This window comes from Nuphar pumila, chromosome 12 (genome assembly GCF_984573655.1).
Source record: "Nuphar pumila chromosome 12, dmNupPumi1.hap1.1, whole genome shotgun sequence".
Taxonomy (NCBI): domain Eukaryota; kingdom Viridiplantae; phylum Streptophyta; class Magnoliopsida; order Nymphaeales; family Nymphaeaceae; genus Nuphar; species Nuphar pumila.
In genome coordinates this window covers 19,437,054-19,462,195 of record NC_143260.1, presented here as the reverse complement: position 1 = coordinate 19,462,195, position 25,142 = coordinate 19,437,054, and the positions used below count along the sequence as shown (strand labels likewise).

Below are 25,142 nucleotides of genomic sequence, written 5' to 3'. Positions count from 1 at the left end.
AGAGAGAGAGAGAGAGAGACGATTGGGCGCAATAGTGGATGCTCAATCATCGGATGCTCCTGCAGTGTCTGATTTCAGGAGAAATCACGGGAAAGGGTGATTTGGTGGTTCTTGACTGCCGCTAAAGACCTATTTTCCACCCAAGTCTTTAGCAGCAGTCAAGAGCGCCACTAAACCATGTATTTGCACAAAAAAAAGAGCACTGGATCGTCTGCACAATCAGCAGCGCTCCTTCATCTATTGTAACAGTGGATGAAAAGGCCGTCAACTGTTCTGTTATCGGACTCATATCAGCCGCTGATGGCATATGGATCACTGTCTTAAACATCATTTTCTCGTAAAAAGGATTTTTAGCAACGGTTGCAACCGCCATTAAAAGTCCATTTTCTGTCCAGAGAATTAGCGGCAGTTGTGATGCTAATTCTCCTTTTTTATGCAAATCGTTTGACAATACAGGTTTTCCATATATATATAAAGAGAGAGAGAGAAAGAGAGAGAAATTGGTAGCTGCTCACTTGTTAGGTGCCAAATGATATGTGCTAAATGGGTTTTTCTACCCTTTCAGTGTTTTTTTCGCAAATCCGACCCTATAAATGTATTGGGCATGATAGATTTACGAGGAATCCACACCTGGATCATGTGTTTTCAATGAAAAAAATGATATTTAGAACCTCAAAAATTTACAAAGATTTTGGACTGTTGATTTTTTTAACCTTATAAAAACTCAAACGCTTCAAGAGCTGATCCCTATAAAATCAAGTACATAGATCACATCTGTACGGTCAGAATTTCAAAATAAAATGAACAATGGCTAAAAAACCCATTTAGGACATTCATTCCGCACTTAGTGTGGGCAGCTACCAATCATTTCACATATATATATATATATATATATATATATATATATATATATATATATATATATATATATATATATATATATATATATATATATATATGGAAAACCCGTGTTGTCAAACGGGTTAATAGTCGAACGATTTGCACAAAAAAGGAGGTTAATATCACAAGGCAATGAACGCAACAGTGAATAAGTGAATCTCACCGGCACAGTAAAAGCTGCCAAACTGCAAGACTGCATGAATCTCCATAAGCCAAGAATTCAATTTAAAAAATACAAGCTTTTCTACTTAATTGAAAGCCAACGGCAACCATGCAATTGGACCAGGGATGTAATCGCATTTACGATACAAGCTTTTCTAGTTGACTGAAAGCCAACGACGAGAATAAAGGAAATATGAAAGTCTTAAACCGCATATATTCAAACTCCTTCAGAAAGAAGGAAAATAATTTCCATATCGTATCTGACTTATTTGGAAAAATATCCTTCAGCTTGGTGGGGAGCATTGGTTCCTTCAGGCACTTCAGGAACCAAGGATCCCCCGAATAACCATCAGCAAGGCATGCACTAGTGGTTCTATTGTTAGAGATTAAACAAAACAAAGAAACTTCCCCATGATTGTATTCAAGAAGATCATGCCCATGGATAGAAAATATCCTCCGGTCTTGCTACAGGCTCAAGAAACTCTCCTCAAGAGTCCCCTCTAGTAGTATACTAAGGTGATCTCTCTCTCTCTCATAAGCAAGGAAAGCATAAGAACGAGTGTGGTAACTGAAGCATGCATGTCTGAATATTCAACTTAATAATGTTAAATCATGAAAACCAAAAATATCACTTATTAACGAACAATTTGGAAATCCGTGAAAAACATTAAAATACATATGCAGCTCAGACTCCATTCGTTGCAACATGGTTCAGAAATCAGAAATCCAACAGAGACTTGGTCACATGCATGATCATACACCAATTGCATAAGCATCAACAAGTTTTAGCTACAAAGGTTTGGTATACACACACCAGTATCCTGGTTCTGTTGCTCTTTCCATATCCTGCCGGTAACGCGGAGCTTTAGTTCTTTCCGATCCCCACCTGAGAAGAAAAGTGCCATATTTCGCTGAATGATCAGACCATCATGGCTATCACGAACCTTACGGTGGCTGTCCCTGATGCTCCTAGGAATGCCCTCCCAAATTAGCTTTCGCCCATTGGCGCCAACCTCAAGACTGTAACTGAAACTCCTCGCTTCATTATCATCACCCATGAAGCGAAGAAATGCCATGTACACTGGAGCCATCCCCAGTTGGAAAGCTTCAAAGTGCAAGCAGAAATAGTGTCCAAAGCAATTGAAGACCTAGAGGGAGAGAGGTGACAACAGAAATGTACAAATTAATAACTGAAGACCACAAACATACCTTCACACGCAACCCCGTTGCAGAGTGTTTCAAGAGATTATTACAATGAAAAAATATTCTGGCAAGATACACAGAAGAACCTGATTTCACATGCTTGCAAGCATACACATAAAAAGGAAAAGGTATATAAGATATACGAGTTTGACCCCACACACGAGCGTGCACACACACACAGAGTAGGGATCAGATTTTCATCAAGTAAATGCAAGAGTAAGCACGTGAATGCACCTGATATTGCAAGCTTTAATAATTTAACCAAACTTACTGTCAGCATCCAGGTGGCATTTTCAACTTCACGAGGATTAGACTTGACATATCGGTGATTGAATGTGCATCCAGTGTGCATGTCAACTTTATGATCATCCCTCAGATGAGCAACAAGGAAGGGAATGTCTCCGACAACGGAACACTCAGACCCTGCATATGGGCAATTGTATGGCCTGAAGTTGCACTGAGCTTCATGTTTGAGTTTGCTGTAGTAAGGAAATATCTCTGAGCAGCCATGCGTGCAGTAATTGCAAGGAAGTTCAAGAGACTCAGCTACCTTCTCCAATGCTAAGCATCTGATATCCCCAAGCTCCTGTCTACAAGTTGGACATCTATTGTGAACTCTCGATTTACATGTAGAGCACAGAGTATGCCCATTGCGGCACTGCAGCAACAAAATAACATCAGTTGACTAGGTGTGTGCATATAGTTTTTCACGTCTATGTGCATACAAATGCCAGTAACAAGAAAAAACATCTACACGTGAGATGAGAGGATTAATAGACCAACGGAACCATAAAGCAATCATTCAATATAAAGTTGAACAAATGAATAAAGATTGATAGAACCCTGGTGGGTTCCAGAAACTAGTTTAAGGAGTGGTGATGGACGGTGGGGCATGTGTGCCAGAAGGAGGAATCAAACCTCCATCTGTGTGACTACACAAGCACTTTCATTGAGCTATTCCAGCCCCTTCTTCATGTGGTGATCCCCTCAATCCCCTTGCTGAGATCTCATTCTTAATTCTATTTTTCTTTTTCCATTACCTCAAATAGTAATACCTAGGGGATTGATATTGTAATATCGTGTATTTTCACACTTGGCCATTTTTAAGATTTTTTCGAAAATTTGGCTGTCTGGGAGAAAAATCGTTTGAGGATCGATTTTTTAGACTGATGCCTTTGAGTCTAGGCTTGACCCAGGTCTCGTTGATGAGGTCGAGGCGAGCCAAACGAAGCGTGAGAAAGAGTTTTAATTTCAACTTTTAAATTCAAGCGAAATTCGAGCAAAATTCGGGTTATTTTCGGATGAAATTCAGAATTTCGTAGTCGTGTAATATATCGTTGGATGTGTCTCTGAATTCTAAGCGCAACGATATCTTTTTTTCTTGATTTCGAGTTTTGGTTTGCTCGGAAGTCACATTTTTCTGAAAATTGAGCAGTTTATCGAAACGGATCCGGAGTTGGATCGGATTGGATCCATGGCCTACGATCCGAACTAATATGGATTTAGGTCTTATTTAAGTCCTACTTAAATCTGGATTTAATCCAGATCTTGATCCATTTTTGTTTTGGGTATGGGTTTGGATCTTGGATCCGGATCCAAGCCCCACGATTTTTTTAGCTTTAAATTGAATATAAAGCTTTAGTTTGAGGTCCAATAAGGTTAGGGAGCCTTCTGGGTTAATTTGGTTATTTTTGGGTACCTTTAGATAATTTTAATTAATTAATAATTAATTAATAAATTAATTAAATAATATTAATTCCGAATTTTATTTTTGGGGCTGAGTAGGACTCTATAAAAGAGTCCTTATTCCAGCTTAAGAGAGGTTAGAAAAAAGTTTTAAAAGGATTGGAAGTTTTTGTTTGAAAAGTCAACATTTGGTAGCATTTCCAAAAAATTAGGAAACAAAGGGAGAGAGAGAGAGAGAGTTCCACTTTTTGGGAACTCTCTTAGAGAAGGCTGGAAAAGGGATGGGCGACCTCCCCTATAGGGCCTATAAAAAGACCCCCAAAAAGAGAGAGAAAAGAGAAGGAAAAAAAGAAGGGAGAGAGAGAAAGTAAGGAAAAGAGAGGTAAAAGGGAGGGGGGGGAGAAGAGAAGGATATTTGATCTTTTTCAGCCATCCAACCTTTGATCCATCATTATTTTCCTTTGATTCACGCAAAGGTACAGGTTTCTCTTTTGTTTTGAGTGAGAAAAAGAACATGGATTCGATTTCCATATGGTATTTTAGTAGAAATACATGTGGAGGAGTAAATCCGATCATTTACTCTAAGATCCATGGATGAAATCCATACGTTTCATTTTCTTGAAGGTTATTGTGGAATAACATACATGTGGATGTATTCTTATATTAAAACAGAATTTTAATCTACGAAAAATATAGTTTGCCATGTGTGTGCAGTGTGCACCATAGTATTGTCGATTTTTTTTTGAAAGACCCATGTTACAGATTAGTAAGGCATGCGAATCTGGAAAAAATCAAACAAAAACGTGGCTGCATGTATGTTTATGGTAACAATTGATATTTATTTCATAATCCGGTTGGGAACTTATGAAACTGAGTATACTTGAATTATGCAAGCATACCTTGTGCAAAAAAAAAAGTTCATGCACCTGCATACTGAGATTTTTTTTCTTCTTTACTTGTGCACAAGCATGCTTGAAATATTTATATCTCTGTTGGTATATATACATAACTTTTACTGTGTTAGGCCTCAGTTGAGCCACATGCTGGCAGCCCCAGCCAATTGGATCGGCTGGGCTGGGCTTCCAACCCGGCCAACTAGGTGCTGGCCATGTAAAAAAAAAGGTTCTTTTTCCTGTGTGGGCTGGCTGTCAGACCAGCCGAATTTGGCTGACAGGCCGAGCCTGGTGGGCAGCCGAGCCCAGCCGAGTAGTCGGCTGGGCATGTTTTGAACAAAAAAAAGAGAGTTTAATGAGATTTTTTTTATTTCATGTTAGGGCCCAGCCGACCCTAGTCGACTGAGCCATGGGGCAGTCAGCCCCAGCCAACTGGGTTGGCTGGGCTGAGTGACTGACCCAGCCGACTGGGTGGGGTTTGGCTGCGTGCCATATATATATATATATATATATATATATATATATATATATATATATATATATATATATATATATATATATATATATACAACGAAACATGTGTTGTGGGTTTTGAATTTTTAAAAGTTTTGCAAGGGTAGGTATTCTAAACACATGTTAAGGATATATACAGGTTTCATATGTGACTGTGTGCTAAATGTGTGCATAAGTGAGGGTTGAATTAGCTCATGAAACTTGCAGTTATACTTGAAAATTTTTCCAGATTTGCTATCCATAATATATTCAGCCTTTGCATGTAAAGAATAATATGGTTTACTTTCCGGTATTCGATACACTATGTTGAATCAAAGCATTATTGCAAGACCCCATCCTATGCATGTGTATACCTTAATTTGATATGTTTGGCACTTGCATCATTACTTGAATATTCACATGTTTAATTAAAATAGGTATTTCATGAAAGCGTGCATGCAACATGAAACATGTGAATTAAGGCATGCATTGGTTATGGGTGTGTGTGTTGAATGGAAGCATGCATTGAACTTGAATACATGTGCACTCATACATATGCCTATGAATTTTATTATTTCATGCACATCTCAAAATGGTTTTTGCATACATGAGTGTGTGTTGGAAAGCATGTATGTCACATGTGTTAAAATGTATCTCTCTTTATGTAAATATTTACATATATATATAAAGAGAGATACATATACATATATACATCACGTATATATGTATATATATATATATATATATATATATATATATATATATATATATATATGTTTCTTTTTTCTTGTAAAACCCGAAAGGGTATTTTAGTCATTTCTCTTCCTTTTGCACATATTCATAATTATGAATATGCCGTAATTCTTTTTGCTTTTTTTACTTTTCTTCTTTTCTTATTTCTTTTCCCTTTTTTTGTCCTTTTTTCTTTTTTTTCTTTGTTGACTCAAAGTCAACCTTGGAGGGCTCAACACTAGCTGTTGGGCCTCTCCAACGGTTAGAATTCTAACCGTTGGAGGGGCTCCAACAGCTAGTGGAGCCCCTCCAAGGCTCCTTTTCCCTCTTATAAATAGGGGAGTTCCCCCTTTGTAAACTCCACTTGTTGGAGCTTTTGTTCTCCATTCTTCTCAATAAAATTCTTTATATTTTGTATGCCTTTGTGCATTTGAGTTTCTTTATTGTACCTTTGTGTACATTTGTTCTAAGTGTTCTTGTGCATTTGTGCACATTGGTGGTGTTGTGCTTATCGCACACTTTATCTCATTTTTGAGATATTTTCACATGGTATCAGAGCTAGGCTTGAAGGAAAAGAAGATTGTGCTTTTTTTCTCTTCGTTGGAGTACCTCGTAAAGCGTGCCATTAAGTTGTGGTGGTTGTAGTGAAGATTCGACTCTTCATCCTATATTTTAGAAGCTTCCTACATCAAGAAGGGACTCATTTCGCATTGTGGTACGCATTTATTTCTCTTTGTATCATCTCTAATGGGCGAAAAGGATTCTCACTTCTCTCTTGGCTTCAAATTGAATGAAACAAATTATCATGTATGGGCCGGGAATATGGAGGCCCATATAAAAGGAAAGGGTCTTTGGGGATATGTTCAAGGAACTATTCCCGAACCCGAACAAAAAATTACTACCCTTGAGAGAGGAGAGATCAAGGTTCTTGAGGGAGAAGAAAGAGAAAAGGCTTTTGAAGATTACAATAAGAAGCATGAAGAATGGGAAATGAAAAATTACAAAATACTCTCATGGTTCTTCTCTTCGGTTGAGACCAAAATTAATGCCAACATTCTAAAGTTCAAAAAGGCATATCAAGTATGGGAATATCTTGAAAGAATGTATACTTCAAGAGATTTGTCCCATAAATACTATCTCCAAAAGAAGGCTTTAACCCTTCAACAAGGAGAAATGTCCGTTAGAGAGTATTTCGCCGAGTTATCCACTATTTGGGATGAACTTGCCCTCCAAGAACCTAAATGGAGTGGTGAGGCTATTGAATTGAGAGCCAAACAATTAGAAGATGATCATTTCTTTAACTTTTTAAATGGGCTTAGGCCCGAGTTTGAACAAACTAGATCCTCTCTCTTGTCTTCTTTCTCTTCTCCTCCATTGGAAGATGTGCTTACCAAATTAAGTGGAGAAGAAACTAGATTGGGAATGAATAAAACCAATCTAAGTGTGTTGGTCGTTCCCTCTAAAGATGAGGATGAGGGTGCTTATGCCGTCTCAAGACCGGGAAATAATGTTAAAACCTATAAACCCCTTCATTTTAACAAAAATCAAGGAGGAAGAGAAAATGGTGGGCATTATGGAAGAAGAGATTATAGTAAGATCATATGCCATTTTTGCAAAGAACCGGGTCACATTAAACCGATATGTCCTAAATGGAAGAAGATGGTGGCTATGTCTACTACTTTTCAATCTACCAAGGAGGAAGGTCCATCAACTTCCAACCATGCTACTTTGGCTCTCAATCAAATCATGGAAGCTCTTCAACCACTCCTCAAGGGATACGTTTCCGGAGCCGCCATGACCACATTCTTTCCTCCCGGTAAGACTCTTTGGCTCTTAGACTCGGGTGCATCCTTTCATATGACTCCAAATGTTTTTGCACTTTCTAAATACTCAAAAAATTTGTCACCTTCTTTTGTCTCTACCGCGGATGGGGCTTCTCTTGAAATAAAAGGAATTGGTGATTTTGAAAGACAAGGTTTTTCTATTCCTAAAGTTAGATTTATACCAAAACTAAATTTAAATTTGCTTTCCGTCTCTCAACTATCGGATCATGGGTGTGATATCAAATTCTCATCAAATAAATGTTGGATACAGGATCGCCGGTCCGGGAAGTTGATTGGGGAAGGCTCTAGGAAGGGAGATCTTTATCTCATGAAATTTCTTCAAATTCCAAAAACCTCTTTTTGTAATGTTGCCCAACATAAGGATATAAATGTTTGGCATAAACGCCTTGGGCATCCAAATATTGTCAAGCTTTCGTATTTACATTTTGCTAAAACCTTATGTAAAGACAATTTCAATTGTAATGATTGTATTCTTGGTAAAATGAGAAGCTTACCATTTGGACAAAGAACTATGTTTTCAACTAAGCCTTTCGAAATTGTGCATTCGGATGTTTGGGGACTGGCACCCATTGTGTCTAAGGGAGGTTTTTCGTATTATGTTATTTATGTGGATGATTTCTCAAGGTATAGTTGGATATACTTCCTCAAACATAAACATGAGGTTTTCTCTACTTTTAAGGTTTTTCACATGTTAATACAAAATCAATTCAATAGTAAATTACAAATTCTTAGAACCGATTCCGGGGGAGAATATCTCTCAAATGATTTCAAAAGTTATATTGAAAATAATGGGATTGTTCATCAAAGGTCTTGTCCCAAAACTCCCCAACAAAATGGGTTGGCCGAACGAAAACATAGACACATAATTGAAACTACAAGAACTTTGCTAATTTCTCAAAAAATTCCAAAAAGATTTTGGGCCGAAACGGCTCTTGCATCGGTTTATCTTATCAACCGACTTCCATCCAAAAACTTGAATCAAATATCTCCATATGAAATCTTGTATAAAAAAGAACCCGATTACAATAGGTTAAGAATTTTTTGTTGTAAATGTTTTGTTCTCACCGATAAGAATGATAAATTATCTCCCAAAGCTATTCCTTGTGCGTTTTTAGGATATTCAGAAACCCAAAAAGGTTTTAGGTGTTTTGATATTAAGAATGATAAATTATATGTTTCAAGAAATGTAACCTTTTTAGAAAACATAAGTGGTTTTGAAGAACACAAAACCCATGAAGATAATGTCGATTATTCTTTTTTGTTTGAACTAATATCTAGAAATGAAGATTTTTTTAGCGATGATGAATTAAATGAGAATGAGGATATAAGTGAACGTATTCCTCAAACCATTCATGATGAAGAAGAAATGATAAATGAACCAATTACCTATACTCATAGAGATAAAAACACTTTTAGAAGTGCAATAGAGAAATATAGTGATCTTAGTGAATCTTCCAACAACTCTCGAAGAACTGAAAGATCTAAGAAAAATCCTTCTAGATTTATATCCTATAAGTCTTTTTCTCCAAAGCATAGGGCATGTCTTAGTGCCATTCACTCATATCAAGAACCTAGAAATTTTAAAGAAGCTAAGGAAATGATAGAATGGAGGGATGCCATGGACAACGAACTTAGAGCCCTCAACAAAGCCAAAACGTGGGTTTTTCAATGTCTTCCAGAAGAAAAGAAAACAATAGGATGTAGATGGGTTTTTAAAGTCAAAACCAAGAGTGATGGCACTCTCGAAAGATATAAAGCTTGTCTTGTCGCAAAAGGATATAGTCAAGAATACGACATCGATTACGAAGAAACATTTGCTCCTGTTGTACGAATGGTTACTGTAAGGTGTTTGATCACCATTGCATCTATTAAAAAATGGAATATTTACCAAATGGATGTTAAAAATGCATTTATAAATGGGGACCTTAATGAAGAAGTTTACATGGATGCTCCCCCTGGTATGAACGTACCAAAGGGGAAAGTCCTTCATTTGCAAAAAGCACTTTATGGTTTAAAACAAGCCCCTAAGGCTTGGTATGATCGATTTAATGATGTGATGGTTCAAAATGGTTTTTCCTCATGCTACACTGACACTGCTCTGTTCGTCAAAAAGTCTGATGCAGGAATTGTGATTTTACTGTTGTATGTTGATGATATGTTGATAACAGGTAGTGACATAAAGGGCATCAGAAACATTAAAACCACTTTAAAAGAAAGGTTTGAAATGTCAGACCTGGGGTATCTGACTTACTTTCTTGGTATCGAGGTAGCCTACTCTCATAGAGGCTATTTTTTGTCTCAAACTAAACTTGCCTGTGAGATTCTTGACAGATCAGGTATTACTGATGATAAAATCTGTGAGACCCCAGAAATTGCGGGATCAAAAATGAAGATCGATGATGGGAAACCTTTGGAGGATCCTACCCCCTATCGGCAACTTGTGGGATCTCTAATGTATCTTAGCATCACAAGACCGGACATCTCTCATGCCGTGCATACTGCAAGCCAATTTCAGCATGCTCCTACATCCGTTCATATGAGTACCGTTCTCCGAGTTGTCAGATACATAAAGGGAACTTTAAACAAGGGAGTTTTCCTTTCCTCATCTTCTGAGTTAAATTTGATTGCATATACTGACTCTGATTGGGGAGGTGACCCAAATAATCGTCACTCCACTACAGGCTTTTGCATTTTTTTAGGTGAATCCCTGATCTCATGGAGATGTAAGAAACAACAGAAGGTGTCTCTATCATCCACCGAAGCAGAATATCGAGCCATGGCGTCTACAACTATGGAGATTGTCTGGATTCATCAGTTGCTGCAAGACATGGGGATTCCAATTCAAGAACCCACAAAGTTATGTTGTGATAATAAGAGTGCAATCTATATTGCTAAGAACCACACGTTTCATGAGCGGACAAAGCATATTGAGATGAACTGTCATTATGTCCGTGAGGCATATCTACAAAAAGTCATCGATCTTCCTTATGTAACGTCAGAATATCAGTTGGCAGATTTCTTCACCAAGGCGCTTTGCTCTCCAAGATTTAACTTTCTCCTTAGCAAACTTTCGGTCATTGTGCCCTAAGTTTGAGGGAGGGTGTTAAAATGTATCTCTCTTTATGTAAATATTTACATATATATATAAAGAGAGATACATATACATATATACATCACATATATATGTATATGTATCTATATATATGTATATGTAAATATATATGTTTCTCTTTTCTTGTAAAACCCGAAAGGGTATTTTAGTCATTTCTCTTCCTTTTGCGCATAAAGAAATAAGAAAAGTAAAAAAAGCAAAAATAATTACAGCATATTCATAATTATAAATAAGGGAGTTCCCCCTTTGTAAACTCCACTTGTTGGAGCTTTTGTTCTCCATTCTTCTCAATAAAATTCTTTATATTTTGTATGCCTTTGTGCATTTGAGTTTCTTTATTGTACCTTTGTGTACATTTGTTCTAAGTGTTCTTGTGCATTTGTGCACATTGGTGGTGTTGTGCTTATCGCACACTTTATCTCATTTTTGAGATATTTTCACAACATGAACATGTAAGACAAAGCATGCATTTACATGAATGCTTAGACTAAATGAAAGCATGCATTGGACATAGACATGTGCATGGAATGAATGCATGAAATTAAAATGATGTTGTAAACTCTTGCACATGTATAATATTGTTTCATGCACCTGTTTAGATTGTCATAAATGAATGTGCATTGGAAAGCATTGAAAGAATGCATTGGCATGTTCCTTAAGATTTTTGCATATGAAAGCATAGAGGATCAAGATGGATCATAGCAGGTTGTGGATGCCTTGAGCCGGTGTACTCCTTGTTTTACTTGTTTATGCGTTGCAAATATCATATTTGATATTGTGGTTTTAATTGCACTGTTCTATTGTTATCACGGGTGGTAGACCGTGAAGAGCTGCGCATGTTGATTTGTGAGCTTATGTTTGCATGTTGATTTACAAATGTAAAAGAGATGAATTAATAACAAGATAAAAGAAAGTAAAGAACAATGTAATTTATGTTTCCTTGATGTTCCTTCTTTAGTGTGAGAATCTTGGATATTGCGGTTTTGGGAAAACTGTGAGGATATTAAAACTCCATGTGCATTATTGTTGCCCCTGAACCCGATATTGAGGTTCTTCTCCTGACTACGGTTGACTACGGTTTTAGGGAGAATCCGCCACTTTGCCTAGGGATGGTGTGTAGAAACAGTTGTTGTTTTGATATACCAAAAAAAGTGGCACTTGTGGATGTTGATGTCTCTTGTGTCCCCAACATTAGATGTTTTCTAATATTTCGATGGATGGTGTTGTTTTTTGATATCGGTCGAGAGCTAAGTTTGAAACCCAGTAATAAAATACAACTTGTGTGTTAAGCTACCCTGAAAACCTAACTTGACATCGGAGATTTTACCCGTTTGGTGTATCCGCGGGCAACAATAATTAAAAAGAGAAACTTAAATTATGTCATTTAATAAGAACATACATATGGAAAAAAAAACTTGACTAAAGATAATAATGTATTGATACATATGCATTGAAATCATGCATATTCCTGTTATATATTAAATCATGCATATTTACTTATTCCCTTAATTGTGATATATTGAAGAATGCATAATGTTGTTTCTTAATGCATGTTAAATGTCTTTAATGCTTAGATTGTGATCTCTGTTATTAAATGTTCCCTCGTGTTTAATAAATGTTTATTATTACATGAATGAATACTTGAATCATGAATATATTATATTTATGTCCCTCTAAAATATTGCATGAATATTATTTATGTTCTTTGTTCTTATTTGATTCATTAGAGGGACCTGTACGCAGGATTCTTTGGATTCTGACACCCTACTTTTTGTGTTTTTCGCAGCCTCAGATGCCTAGTGGGGTGACCTGCTTCTGAGAAGAGTCACGAGGGGACTACATGGCAGATTCTTTAAAGTTTGGTTTGATTTTAGTTTGGTATGAAAGATGAGTATAAGATCCCTTGTGGTTGGTTGGTTGGTTACCCAATGGTGATTGGAACTGTAAAAGCCCTGGGTCTCTGAGGTTGTTTCCGCACTTATTAAAAAAAAAATCCGCACTTTTTAAGGGTTATGAGTTGGGGTCGTTACAAGTTTAATCCACCACTTTCAATAACTACCTCCTTAACTGCACTTCAAGGGTCTACTACCTTAATGGTTCATTAGATTCCTTTTGTGAGACCCAATGGTCATGTTTGGATCCAATACCTAAATCCAACATCTCCCACTTGGCCATAGAGGCAAACAAACATATTATATCACTATTGGTGCATCATATATCATATATAGCAAAACATGCACCAAATAACCTTCCATAATGCCAAGGGTTTTTTCAATATCTAAGTGATGTTTTTTTTCTCGCATGCTATGGGTTATTTCTCTGGTCTTTCCATCATCATATGAACTACTATTTTGAAGGCTCTGCACGCGCAGCAACCTATTCAGCCCTGTGGCTCAAGGCATCCGCAATTATATTGGTCTTCCCAACCTTGTACCATAAGGTAAAGTCGAACTCAGCCAAAAACATCTGCCACCGAGCTTGCTTAGGCATCAACTTCTTCTATGTCTGAAAATAGCTTATGGAATATTGTCCGTCTTGATGACAAACTGAACACCCAGAAGGTAGTATCGCCATCTCCTGAGGCAATGCACGATGACTGTCATCTCACGTTCATGCACTGTGTAACGCTTCTCTGCATTCTTTAGCTTACGACTCTCATATGTGATCGGATGACCGTTTTGCATAATAACTCCGCCGATGGCAAAGTCTGAGGCGTTTGTGTGGACCTCAAAGGGTCTCGAGTGATCAAGCAGTCGCAGCACTGACTCCCTCACTAAGGCTTTCTTCAAGTCGTTGAAGGCATCTTGGCATGCTCCTGTCCAAAGCCATACCCGATTCTTCTTTAACAAGTCAGTGAGGGGCGCAACAATGAGGGAGTAACCTTCAAGGAATGACCGCAACTCTGATACTTTGCTTGGCGGAACCCATTCCTGGATGACTCTTATCTTTTGCCCATCCATGCACAACGCCCCACGCCCCACAATGTGGCCGAGGAAGCTAATCTCTTCCTAACCGAAGAGACACTTCTCTCGTTTAACACAAAGGTCATTCACCTTTAGCACCTGAAACAATGTTCGCAAGTGCCCGACATGTTCCATGTTGCTGCTATAGATCATGATGTCATCCAAGTAGACTACCACGAACTTGTCTAGGGGTAGAAAATCTGATTCATTAGGGTCGTGAACGTGGCTGGAGCATTCTTCAACCCGAATAGCATTACTAAGAATTCATAAGCACCATAGCGAGTGACGCAAGTTGTCTTCGGCTCATCGTCATCTGCAATCCTCACCTACCAGTAACATGATCTCAAGTCTAGCTTTGAAAAGACTCGGGCACTACCCAACTGATCGAACAAGTCCGCTATTAATGGCAACGGATACTTGTTATTTACCGTGACCTTGTTCAGCGCACGATAGTCCACACACAACCGCTTGGAACCGTCATGTTTCATCTGAAATAGGATTGGGGCACCAAATGGTGCTTTTGATGAACGAACGATGCCTACATCCAACATCTTGTCCAGCTGCCTGTGAGAATTCAGAGTTTCAGCCACGTCTTCATTATCAGCAGACTATGTCACACGGACTCGGCTAAGGAGGCATCGCACCCGAGTCGACACGCCCTGACACGGGTGCAGACACGAATACGGCCCGGACTCGGTCAACGAGTCGAGGCCGAGTTCATCCTTGTTTTGGACTCGGTCAACGTTGACCGAGTATATTTGTGTCCATTTTTTAAGACAAAAATGTATAAAAACTAAAAAAAATATATCTTTTATATATTTTTTATATACTTCTGTCTTTAGAGAGAAAGACTGTGCAGAGCACAGTCTTTACCAGACTGTGTAGATATTTTTTTTTAAATATATATATATATATATATATATATATATATATATATATATATATATATATATATATATATATATATATATATTCGTGTCCCCATGTCCAAAAATTTTGAAATTCAGCCGCATCCGCACCCATGTGACATAGTCAACAGAAAGGTAGATGGAGGGAGACAAGGGGATGCGCAGAAAGGTCATCTCGTGACCTAGAAAAGCTGTGTTAACAGAAAGTGACTTACAAATACAATGGACGATAATATCCCTGATTATAAATACAAAATACAAAATGTGCACATGTGCAAATTAGAATTACTAAAACATGTGATATGGATCTGGACCGGACGTAAATCCAGAACCATATCACGTCTTCTTTAACAGCCTCCCTCAAGTTGTGCATGATCTCGAATCATAGACAACTTAATTTTTAAGAACCAAAAATTATATTTGGTCAGCCCTTTTGTAAACATATCAGCCACTTGATCTTCAGTGCGAACATGGTATGGCTCAATTTCTTTCTCTTCAACCTTTTGCCAGACAAAATGTTGATCTATCTTGATATGTTTAGTATGACTATGATGAATGGGATTAAAAGAAATATTTATCGCACTTTGATTGTCACACAATAATAATGATCTTGAGATAGATTCTCCCAATTCTGTTAGCAAGTGTCTAACCCACGTAGCTTTTGCTATGGTCGCTGCCATGGAACGATATTCAACCTCAGTACTAGATCTGGCAACAACCTTCTATTTTCTACTACTCCAAGACACAATGTTGCTGCCAAGAAATATACAATAACCTAAAACTGACCTTCTCTCATCTGGATCTCCTTCCCAATCCGCATCTGTATAGATAAAAAATTTATGAGCCCCATTATCTATAAGATTCCTCTTGTAAACAAGTCCATCTCCCACCGTACCCTTTAAGTATCTCAATATCCATTTAACTGCATCCATGTGCCCCGTTCGAGGTTCATGCATAAATTGAGACACTTGATTTAAAGAATAGACAATGTCAGGTCTAGTGAAGGTAAGATACTGGAGCATTCCGACTATACTTCGGTATCTGGTGGGATCATCATATAAGTCTCCATCGTGGGAACTCAACTTCTGCTGTAAAACGCTCGGAGTAGCTAAAGGCTTGCAATCTTTCATTCCCGCTCTACTTAACAAGTCAAGAGTATATTTATGTTGTGTCAGGGTCAACACATTGTCTTTCCTGTCAACTTCTATTCCAAGGAAGTATCTCAGTTCTCCAAGGTCCTTCATTTTAAAATTCTGACTTAAGAATTCCTTGACTTTCTGGATATGACTGCAAGAGTTGCCTGTGATAATTATGTCATCTACATAAATCAATAAGAATGCGATGGTATGCTCGTCCCTGAAGATAAAGAGTGAGTGATCAAAAGTGCATCTGCGAAAATCAAGATTTTGAACTTTAAGAGAAAAACTATCAAACCAAGACTGTGATGCTTGTTTTAAACCATAAAGAACTCTCTTCAATTTGCAAACATACGCCTTAGGATCTCTTTCCGCATATCCAGGTGGTTGTTCCATATAAACTTCTTTTTTAAGGGCCCCATGAAGGAAAGCATTCTTCACATCCATCTGGCCCAATGTTCATTTATGATGAACGACTAGAGATAATATGATACGAATTGTCCCCATCTTGACCACAAGACTAAAGGTCTCACCATAATCCTGGCCATATTATTGAGTGAAACCACGTGCAACAAGTCTTGCTTTGTGTCATTCAATGCTCCCATCAGGTTTATACTTGATCTTATAAACCCACTTAGACCCTACGATATTTCTATCATTGGGTCTGGGAACAACTTTCCATGTTTGGCATTCATGTAACGCTTCTATTTCTTCATTCATTGCCTCTATCCACTTGAGTGACTTGACTGCATGATTGAAGGTAGTAGGTTAATCTTGCTTTTCAACCTGTGACAGAAATAACTGAAAATCCAGAGTGAAATTATCATAACTAACCCATCTCTAAATTGGGTGTCGAATTCCTTGAGATTTCCTGACAAATGAATGATTTTCAGGTTCATCAACAATCACATCAGTAATGGTGGGAGTGGTTTTTGTTGCTCTTCTCGTATAGACTGGTCCTGAAAGCTTCTCAATCTCCTTAGGCGGCAAATTGTCAATCTCAACTTGAGTTGTGCAAGAGATTTCATCCGAAACAAGAATAGGCATGGGAGCAACACTGCAATCAGATGAACACTCTCCATTGATGTTAGCAAACAACTCGATATTCAACCATGGAGAATAAACTTCAACACGATGACGCGTATTTTGAAAAGAATGCCCATCATCAAAATTCTGCTCATCAAAAACCACATTTCTGGGGATCTTAACACGCTTGGCTAGAGGCTCGTAGCAACGATATCCCTTATAATCATCCGCATATCCCACAAATCTGCACTTAGAAGCTTTATCCTAAAACTTATTTCTTAATGATTTGTCAATGTGCACATAACAAACACAGCCAAAAACTCGTAAATTATCATAATTTGGGTGCTTCCCAAAAAGAGTATAATAAGGTGATTTATTGGCTAAAATGACCATCGACAAATGATTTATAATATAAATCGCCGAGTGAAAAGCTTCTGTCCATAACTCAATAGGAATATGACTGTCATGCAACATTCTCATCGCACTCTCAATAATGTGGCAGTGTTTCCATTCAATCACGCCATTCTGTTGCGGTGTGTGAGAGCAGGAAACTCTGCGACTTATACCATTGTTTCGAAGAAAAACAATAAAGTCATTTGAAGTGTATTCACCTCCCCCATCACACTGAAAATTCATAATATTTGACGAAAATTGAGTTTTAACAAAGTCATGAAACATTCTGAACAATTGAGGAACTTCAGATTTATGTTTCATGAAGTATATCCAGGTATAATGAGAATAACTATCAATGAAAACAACATAGTATCAGCTACCCGAAGGAGAACAAGTAGGTGCAGGACCCCATACATCAAAGTAGATAATCTCAAAAGGTCTTGAAGCTCTTTTATTAATTGAATTGAAAGGAAGAACATGACTCTTGCACAATTGACAACTTGTACATTGCTCATTGCCAAAAGGAGGACTCAAACTAGATGAGGAGATAAGATTATCTCTTACAAGCTTTTCAACAAAAGAGGAACTACAGTGACCAAGTCGACTATGCCAAATATTTGACTTATTACATTTAGACAGACTAAGAAGACATTTAGAAGAGAATTCATCGGACTCCAACGAAGGCTTCAAGATGACAGGAGCAGAAACACGAACAAAAGAATCTTTCTTGAAGATATACATATTTTCTCGTCGCTCCCCTTTAACGAATGTCTCCCTCGTTTGAAGGTCCTTGACATACACAAAAGAGGGAGTAAATTCGACAGAAGAATGTGTATCATCAACAAGTTTGGAGACAAATAATGTTCTTTTTTATATTAGGAGCATGTAGAACATTGAACAGTTTTATGGATGAATTTAAGAAAGGTATTATGGCATTCCCAGTGTGAGAAATGGAATGATGAGTTTCATCTCCAGTGACAATACTGTCGTTATCGAAATAAGGAGATAAGTTCGAGAGTTTACCTGCATCTCCCATGACATGGGTGGCTGCCCTTGAGTCTATATACCATACTCCCTGGTCATCTTGTGCTATTGTCATTTTTGAAAGGGCTGCCAATAAAAGTTGTTGCATATCTCCACTAGATTTACTCCCATCAGTCTGCCTGTTTGACTGAATAATAGAATTCTTGCCTTTGTTCTGAGGGTTGAACCAACAATCAGCTTTAATGTGCCCCCTTTTATTACAAAGGAAGCATGTGGAAATATTTCTTGGATTTCCTACATGAGCATTAGGAGGCATGTTTGGGGTAGAAAGCAACCCACGTCCCCTTTGTCCACCATATCGTCCTCGAGCTCTACCTTCGCGATGATTATTTCCTCCACCACGACCTTGTCCATAAACCAGCCCAGTAGCCAAAACATTTTGTGAGTCAAGTTGCCCACCATCACCATAAAAAAGGTTCTGCAAACTGATCTCATAATGTAGAAGTTTAGAGCGTAAGTCTTCAAAAATGGGTAAAACATGCAAGCATGTGAGAGACGTGACAAGAACATGATAGTCTGCTCCCAATCCGCTTAAAACTTGTTGCACCTTATCTCTCTCTGAGATCGCACATCCAACAAGAGCCAACTGATCTGTGATGCTTTTTACCTTGTTCAGATATTTCATAACAGACATAGTGCCCTTCTTTAATGATTGAAATTCTCGCTTGAGATACAAAACTTTTGCTTCCGACATTTGAGAATAGGTTTGAGCCAACATATTCCATAGTTCAGCGGCTGAACAATCGTCTGGAATTGCAATCAGTATTTCTTGGGATAAAGTAGAAGTGATGTACGCGACTAGTGCTTGGTCTCTTTTCATCTAAACCGTGAAGTCAGGATTTTGAATAATCCGAGATGAGACAACCCTTTTATCATCCTGTATTTCCTGTGTGATAAATTGAAGCAGGACTGGAGTTGATCCATCTAGGTGCCCAGAAAGATCTTGGCTTCGTATGAAGGGAATTATTTATCTTTTTCAGGTCAAGAAATTTGAATGGTTGAGTTTTTCAGAGACAAGTTGACTCAGAAAGCTAGAGGAAAGACCAGAATGAGTAGAGGATGAATCCATATCTTTCAATTATGGATTGAAAGAAAGAAGAGGAACTTTTAGATGTCTTTAATTTCGGACCCTGTGCTGCGCACCTTTTTTTTTTGCAGAAAATGAATTCTGGTTACTGGTTATGTACCAGAACTGCATCAAGGTCTTTATGAAGATCCAATATACCAGGATAATCGATGACGTGATTCCAAAACAAAAATAATTGACGTCAAACAGAGAAAATTCCACCCAACAGTAATAATATGTAGAATCAAGATTGTTTATATGAGAAATATAAAGGAAGAAGTAAGGAATCAAGATAAAAGATGATTATGAAGGACAAAAAATGATTTGAGAAGGAAAAACAAAATAGATTTAACGTGATTTGATTTTAGGATTAGTTAGAAAGAATAAGGGTGATAACAGAAAAACAACACCAGATCTGACGTGATTTGTTCTTTAGACAGAAAACAGCACGTCAGATCTGTTTAGAAAAAAAACGAGAAGAATGAGAGGTAGATTAGAAGGGATCCAGATCTGAAGAGAAAACAGATCTGTCGTGAAACAGAAAAGAAGATAAGAGAGGAAGAATAAGGAATAGAAGAAAAGAAGCGAAAATATGAAACCAACCTTCAATGGGCGGCATAGATCGATTCAACCTTGCTCTGATACCATGTGAGAATTCAGAGTTCCAGCCACGTCTTTATTATCAGCAGAAAGGTAGATGGAGGGAGACAAGGGGCTGCGTAGAAAGGTCATCTCGTGACCTAGAAAAGTTGTTAATATACAGTGACTTACAAATACAATGGACGATAATGTCCCTGATTATAAATACAAAATGTGCACATGTGCAAATTAGAATTATTAAAACATGTGATATGGATATGGACCAGACGTAAATCCAAAACCATATCACGTCTTCTTTAACACTGCCTGTGCAGCTCTTTCAACTTAGCTGGCCCCATGCGGTATGGAACCACTGCGGGAAGCTTCGCTCCCAGGGTCAACTCAATCTTATGGTCGACCTCGCGTCTTGTTGGTAGACACTTCGGCAATTACGGAGGCATCGCCCCTCGAAACTCCGCCAACAATGGAGCTAGGGTCGGCAGCACTGCTGCTTGCACCTTCCCTTCTTCTGCGTGCACGACAACTAAGAATGTCTACTCCCCACGCTTGACACCCTTCTTCAATTGCATTGCTGACAACACTGAAGTCTTGCCTTTTTAAGTAAGGCACTGAACTGTGTGTGACTGGTTTGGCCCTATAATCGTCAACGAGTTAAACTTTGGCAGCAATATCATATTCTTGCTGCGCAGAAACTCCACACCCAAAATCATCTTAAAATCGTCCAGAGGCACAAAAGAGAAGTTAACCTTGTCGGCCCAACTCTCAATTTGGATAGCCACATCCCTTACTTCACCAAGGATGGGCTTGGCCTCAGAGTTCACTATTTTGATGGTCCTCTGCTTTAGCCCAGGCTTCAAGCCCAACTGCTCCGCCTCTTCCCGCGAGACAAAATTGTGTGTAGCCCCGGAGTCTACAATTGCTGAAGTAGACTTTTCATTCGTAATGATTTCTAGGTATATGAGTTCTTTTCTGACCTGCATGTTTTCAGCTGCACAACTTCTAGCTACGTTAATCGATCACATGGCCCCCGTCCTTAGTTGCATGGTCTCAGTATCACTGCATCTTGCATGCGCTGCATTAGCTTATCCATCGTCCTTTACAAGACGCTTCAGACACTGCCTAGCGATATGTCTATCACCACGGAACCAATAAGTAACAGTTGCTCCCTTGTTATTGTTGTTATACTTCTTGAAGTTTTGTTTCTTATCAAATTGGTGGGATGTCGACCCCTCACCTTTGTTGTCGCGTCGCTCATCATTCTTGCCTCCGTGGTCAGGCTTCTTCCTGACCTTGGTTGATAGGGTGAAGGGCTTGCGCTGAGTGTCAACTAAGCGCTCGGCCATCACGTATGCATCTTCCAAAATACTGGGGTTGCAATTTTCCATTTTGAACCGTGCCTATGGCTGAAGTCCCACAATGAACCAGTTGAGCTTGTTCTCATCTGACATGTTAGGCACCTCAAGCATAAGCTTCTAGAATGTTCTGACATAGTCTTGTAACGAACCAGTATGTTTAAGATCTGACACCATCCTATAAGCCTATCTTTGCGCATTCCTCAGCATAAAGTAGTTACGCAGTTCCATTTTGAAGTCGTCAAAGGTATCTATCACACATTGACCCCTCTCCATGTCACTGCGCTTCTGCCTCCACCAAGCGATGACATCTCCATCCAGTAAAGTTGATGCTGCCTTAATCTTGAGATCTTCAAGCATCACGTTGGTCTTGGCACATCAATCATTGATGGCCTATCACCATTTCGCCCATTTAGGGTCACTGTTCACTACAATGTGTGATTCTTCAACTGAAGCTCCCCTACTTCAGTCTGCAAGTCGGTCACTGTTGTCATCAACGAAGTGACCTGTTCCATCAGTAAGATCACCTGCTCTTGCAGGCTCGCAACCACATCATTTAGTTCACCGAATGATTTAAATGCGTGTGAAATCGCTTCTTCGTGCGAAGTCACATCTTCCACCAACTTGTTACAGTTGCAACCATCTACTCTTGGCCCTGAAGTGAACCCATCTCCTTAGCTTCGGCAATTGTCTTGCCTTTGGTGTTACGCAAGTTTTGATAGGGCGCCACGATGTCTTGCTCACAAATCGTAGTCTGTCGACACCGACTCCGAAGTCTCTTCCCCAGTACGAGAATGAGCTTTGGTAACACTTGTCACTGTCCTATTTCTTTCAATAGGCCAGCGCGGCGCGACGATCCTTCCTTACCGCCGCAAGTCTATTTATCGCTCGCTTGTCAATCGCGGAGCTTGTAATTAGAGTACAAGAGAGAAAGAGAGAATGAAGGAAGAAGAATTGCAATCACAAGAAGCAATCACAACGAGGGTGAACAAAAGAAAGCTCAACGCATTTAATTCATTCACAATTTAGCCTATAACCCTCTTACCGTTCAAGTATACAGACTGCCCCTTCGGGGTATTGATTAACCTAAACCAAGCAACTTGCATCAGACTCAACGAAAGCAAAACAAACTCTACACGCAACTTTACAATGTAAGTCACAAGGGAACAATGACATCTCTTCCAATTAGTATGTTTCATAGCTGGAAACCATTGGAGAGACATCACCAATAGAAAATATCATGATATTATCACAATATGTTGGAAAGTTTGAACAGGTAAAATATCATGATAATTTCTAAAAATGTCAGAACTTTAAGCATATCATGGTATCAATGTTTTGGTTTTTGACCTTCTTATTGATTTTGGATATTTTAAGAATGACTTTCCCTCTTTCTTTGTCTTCTTTTATTTTAAAACTTTTTTTTACACTTTGAAACAAAAAATAATTACTAAAAAAGTTTAAAACCTGTTCTTTTCAAACTTTTGTGGAAGTGTTTATATGTTTTCAATCTTTGAAGCATCAAGATTTGCATGAGATTTCCTAGGTTTTGTTAAGAAAAGAATCTAATAGTAATACATTTATGGGATTTTCCTCGCCACACCCGTACAATGTGACTATAATGGAAACATGACCCTAGATATATCAAATTGTCAGATATCCACCAGTTCCAATTTTTTTAAAAATGAAACTTTCAGAAACTTGGAATGAAACTATAATTCCGCCAAACCTAAGCTGAAGAATTTACATCTCCATGCCCAAGAAAGGTTAGAACAAACTAAAGCAGCATGTCAACATTCATTTAAAGGAAAAAAGAAAAAGAAAACACAATCATAACACCCAAAAGGAAGCGTCAAAAACTACCCAGTAAGATTCGTAGTTTGACAAAGGGTATGATCGGATGAAATGCCTATAAGAAAAAACAGGAAGCGTGGGGAAATGCATCTTCAGTAAACCAACAGGAAAAATATGAATGACCAAAGATCCACAAATTTTTGGAGGAAAAACAATGAGAGAAGAGGGATGAAAGTAATGTCAAGGAACATAAAAAAAACAGCCCGAAAAAAAATTTGCAAGAAAAACAAAAAAAAATAAGATGTAAAATAAAACCAAATTATCCCACAAAAAATTGAAAACCAATAGCATCCACCAAAATTTGGAGAAAGGCTCTAATCAACCAGAAAGAAAAAAGAAAAGAAAGTTTCAACCAAAAGAAAATGGCTAAAACCACTTTTAATTTCGCAACACTAAAAGAAAAATAAGAAGTATGTAGAAAGGTGCCGATCAGTAACCAATCGAATCAAGTAAAAATGACAGTGAATAAGTCCCAAATCAGAAATTTTGAGAAGAATGTGGAGCAAATCACTGCTCAACAAAATCAGACAAATAATAACTCAAAAACGATCTAAATCCAGAGAGAGAGAACTGCACCCATCGTCCAATCAAATGAACACTCACAATGACCAACACCCACAAAACAAATTATGACAAAGAGGAGGATTTGAGCAACATTTCATCAAATCAATACGAAAGAACCACACATTCACCAACGCCCAAAAGCAAAATGATTGGCAAAATTGGCAGAACAGAAATGCCACATCCCATCAAACAGATGACAAAGGCTAATAAATTGGCAAAAAACGAGCAAAAGGAGTGATTGGGCACCTGATGAATGGGCGGGTACATGGAATTGGTGCAGACGGGGCACTCAAGGAGCTCATGGACGCTGGTGGCGGGCGAGATTGTGGAGGGCACATGCGGCTTCGAGAAGGAGCGCTCTTCCTCATCAATCCCATCGGATGATGAGATGCACTCTATGTTATCCAATTCCATTCATAAATAAAGAGATCTTAGGGGTGTTTCTACGCACCCCAGGAAACAATCCTCCCCCCTTTTTCTTCCGCTTCCTCTCTTTCCTTTCCTCTTTCTTCTCTCTTTTCGTTTCCTCTTTCCTCTCTCTTTTCACTCTTTTCGGGGTAAATGGGACGCTGGATGAGAGAGAGAGAGAGAATGAAAAAGCAGAGAAAATGACGAGCTTCCAACGAAGCAAAAGAACATGGGACCTTTGTTTTGGGTTTATTCCCTCCCAAAGGAGAAAAGGCAAGTGAGTAATATCAAATTACATCATCATTGACAGAACGGTGGAATGGGGCGTTTTTGCACAGAAAAAGAATTTGCTACATATTTTAAATTAGAAATGGGTGCTTGGATCATGTTATTCAAACATGTATATAAAAAATTTTACAGGAGCTGAAAAATCAACAACCTATAATGTATCAATTTTCAGCCTTCATCAAATTATATTCTTGCATCAAAGTGTCACGGGCTAAAAGCAAAGTCTCAATGACATGCCCCGGTGTACCTCAACACCTAAACGTTCTAAGCACACAGTAAAAATTGAGCTAAACGTCACTAGTCAAGCAGGCCTAATAGCACAAGCATGCGTGAACACAATCACATAAAAAAAAGCGAAGAGGCAAGCAAGAGAGCATAGAAGAAGTCAAGAAAGCATAAACTTATATCAGCTAGTTAACAAGTACCGGGGGACCCCAAAATCATCTTGTACCCAGTGGTTCTTTGGCTAAGGGTCATTGCATGCACTTAAAAAAAGCAAAAACGGTAACTACATCA

General features: G+C 38.4%; 1 protein-coding gene across 1 annotated transcript; it reads right to left on the bottom strand.

Moving 5' to 3' along the window:
* Positions 1-1,627: 1,627 nt before the first annotated feature.
* On the bottom strand, positions 1,628-24,536 carry LOC149820213 (E3 ubiquitin-protein ligase SINAT5-like). The gene is made up of 3 exons (XM_089983865.1): positions 24,177-24,536; positions 2,537-2,923; positions 1,628-2,210 (listed from the first exon to the last, which is right to left on the bottom strand). The coding sequence occupies exons 1-3, from the start codon at positions 24,342-24,344 to the stop codon at positions 1,848-1,850; spliced, it is 918 nt and encodes a 305-aa protein (XP_089839991.1). The 5' UTR covers positions 24,345-24,536; the 3' UTR covers positions 1,628-1,847.
* Between the last annotated feature and the right edge of the window lie 606 nt (positions 24,537-25,142).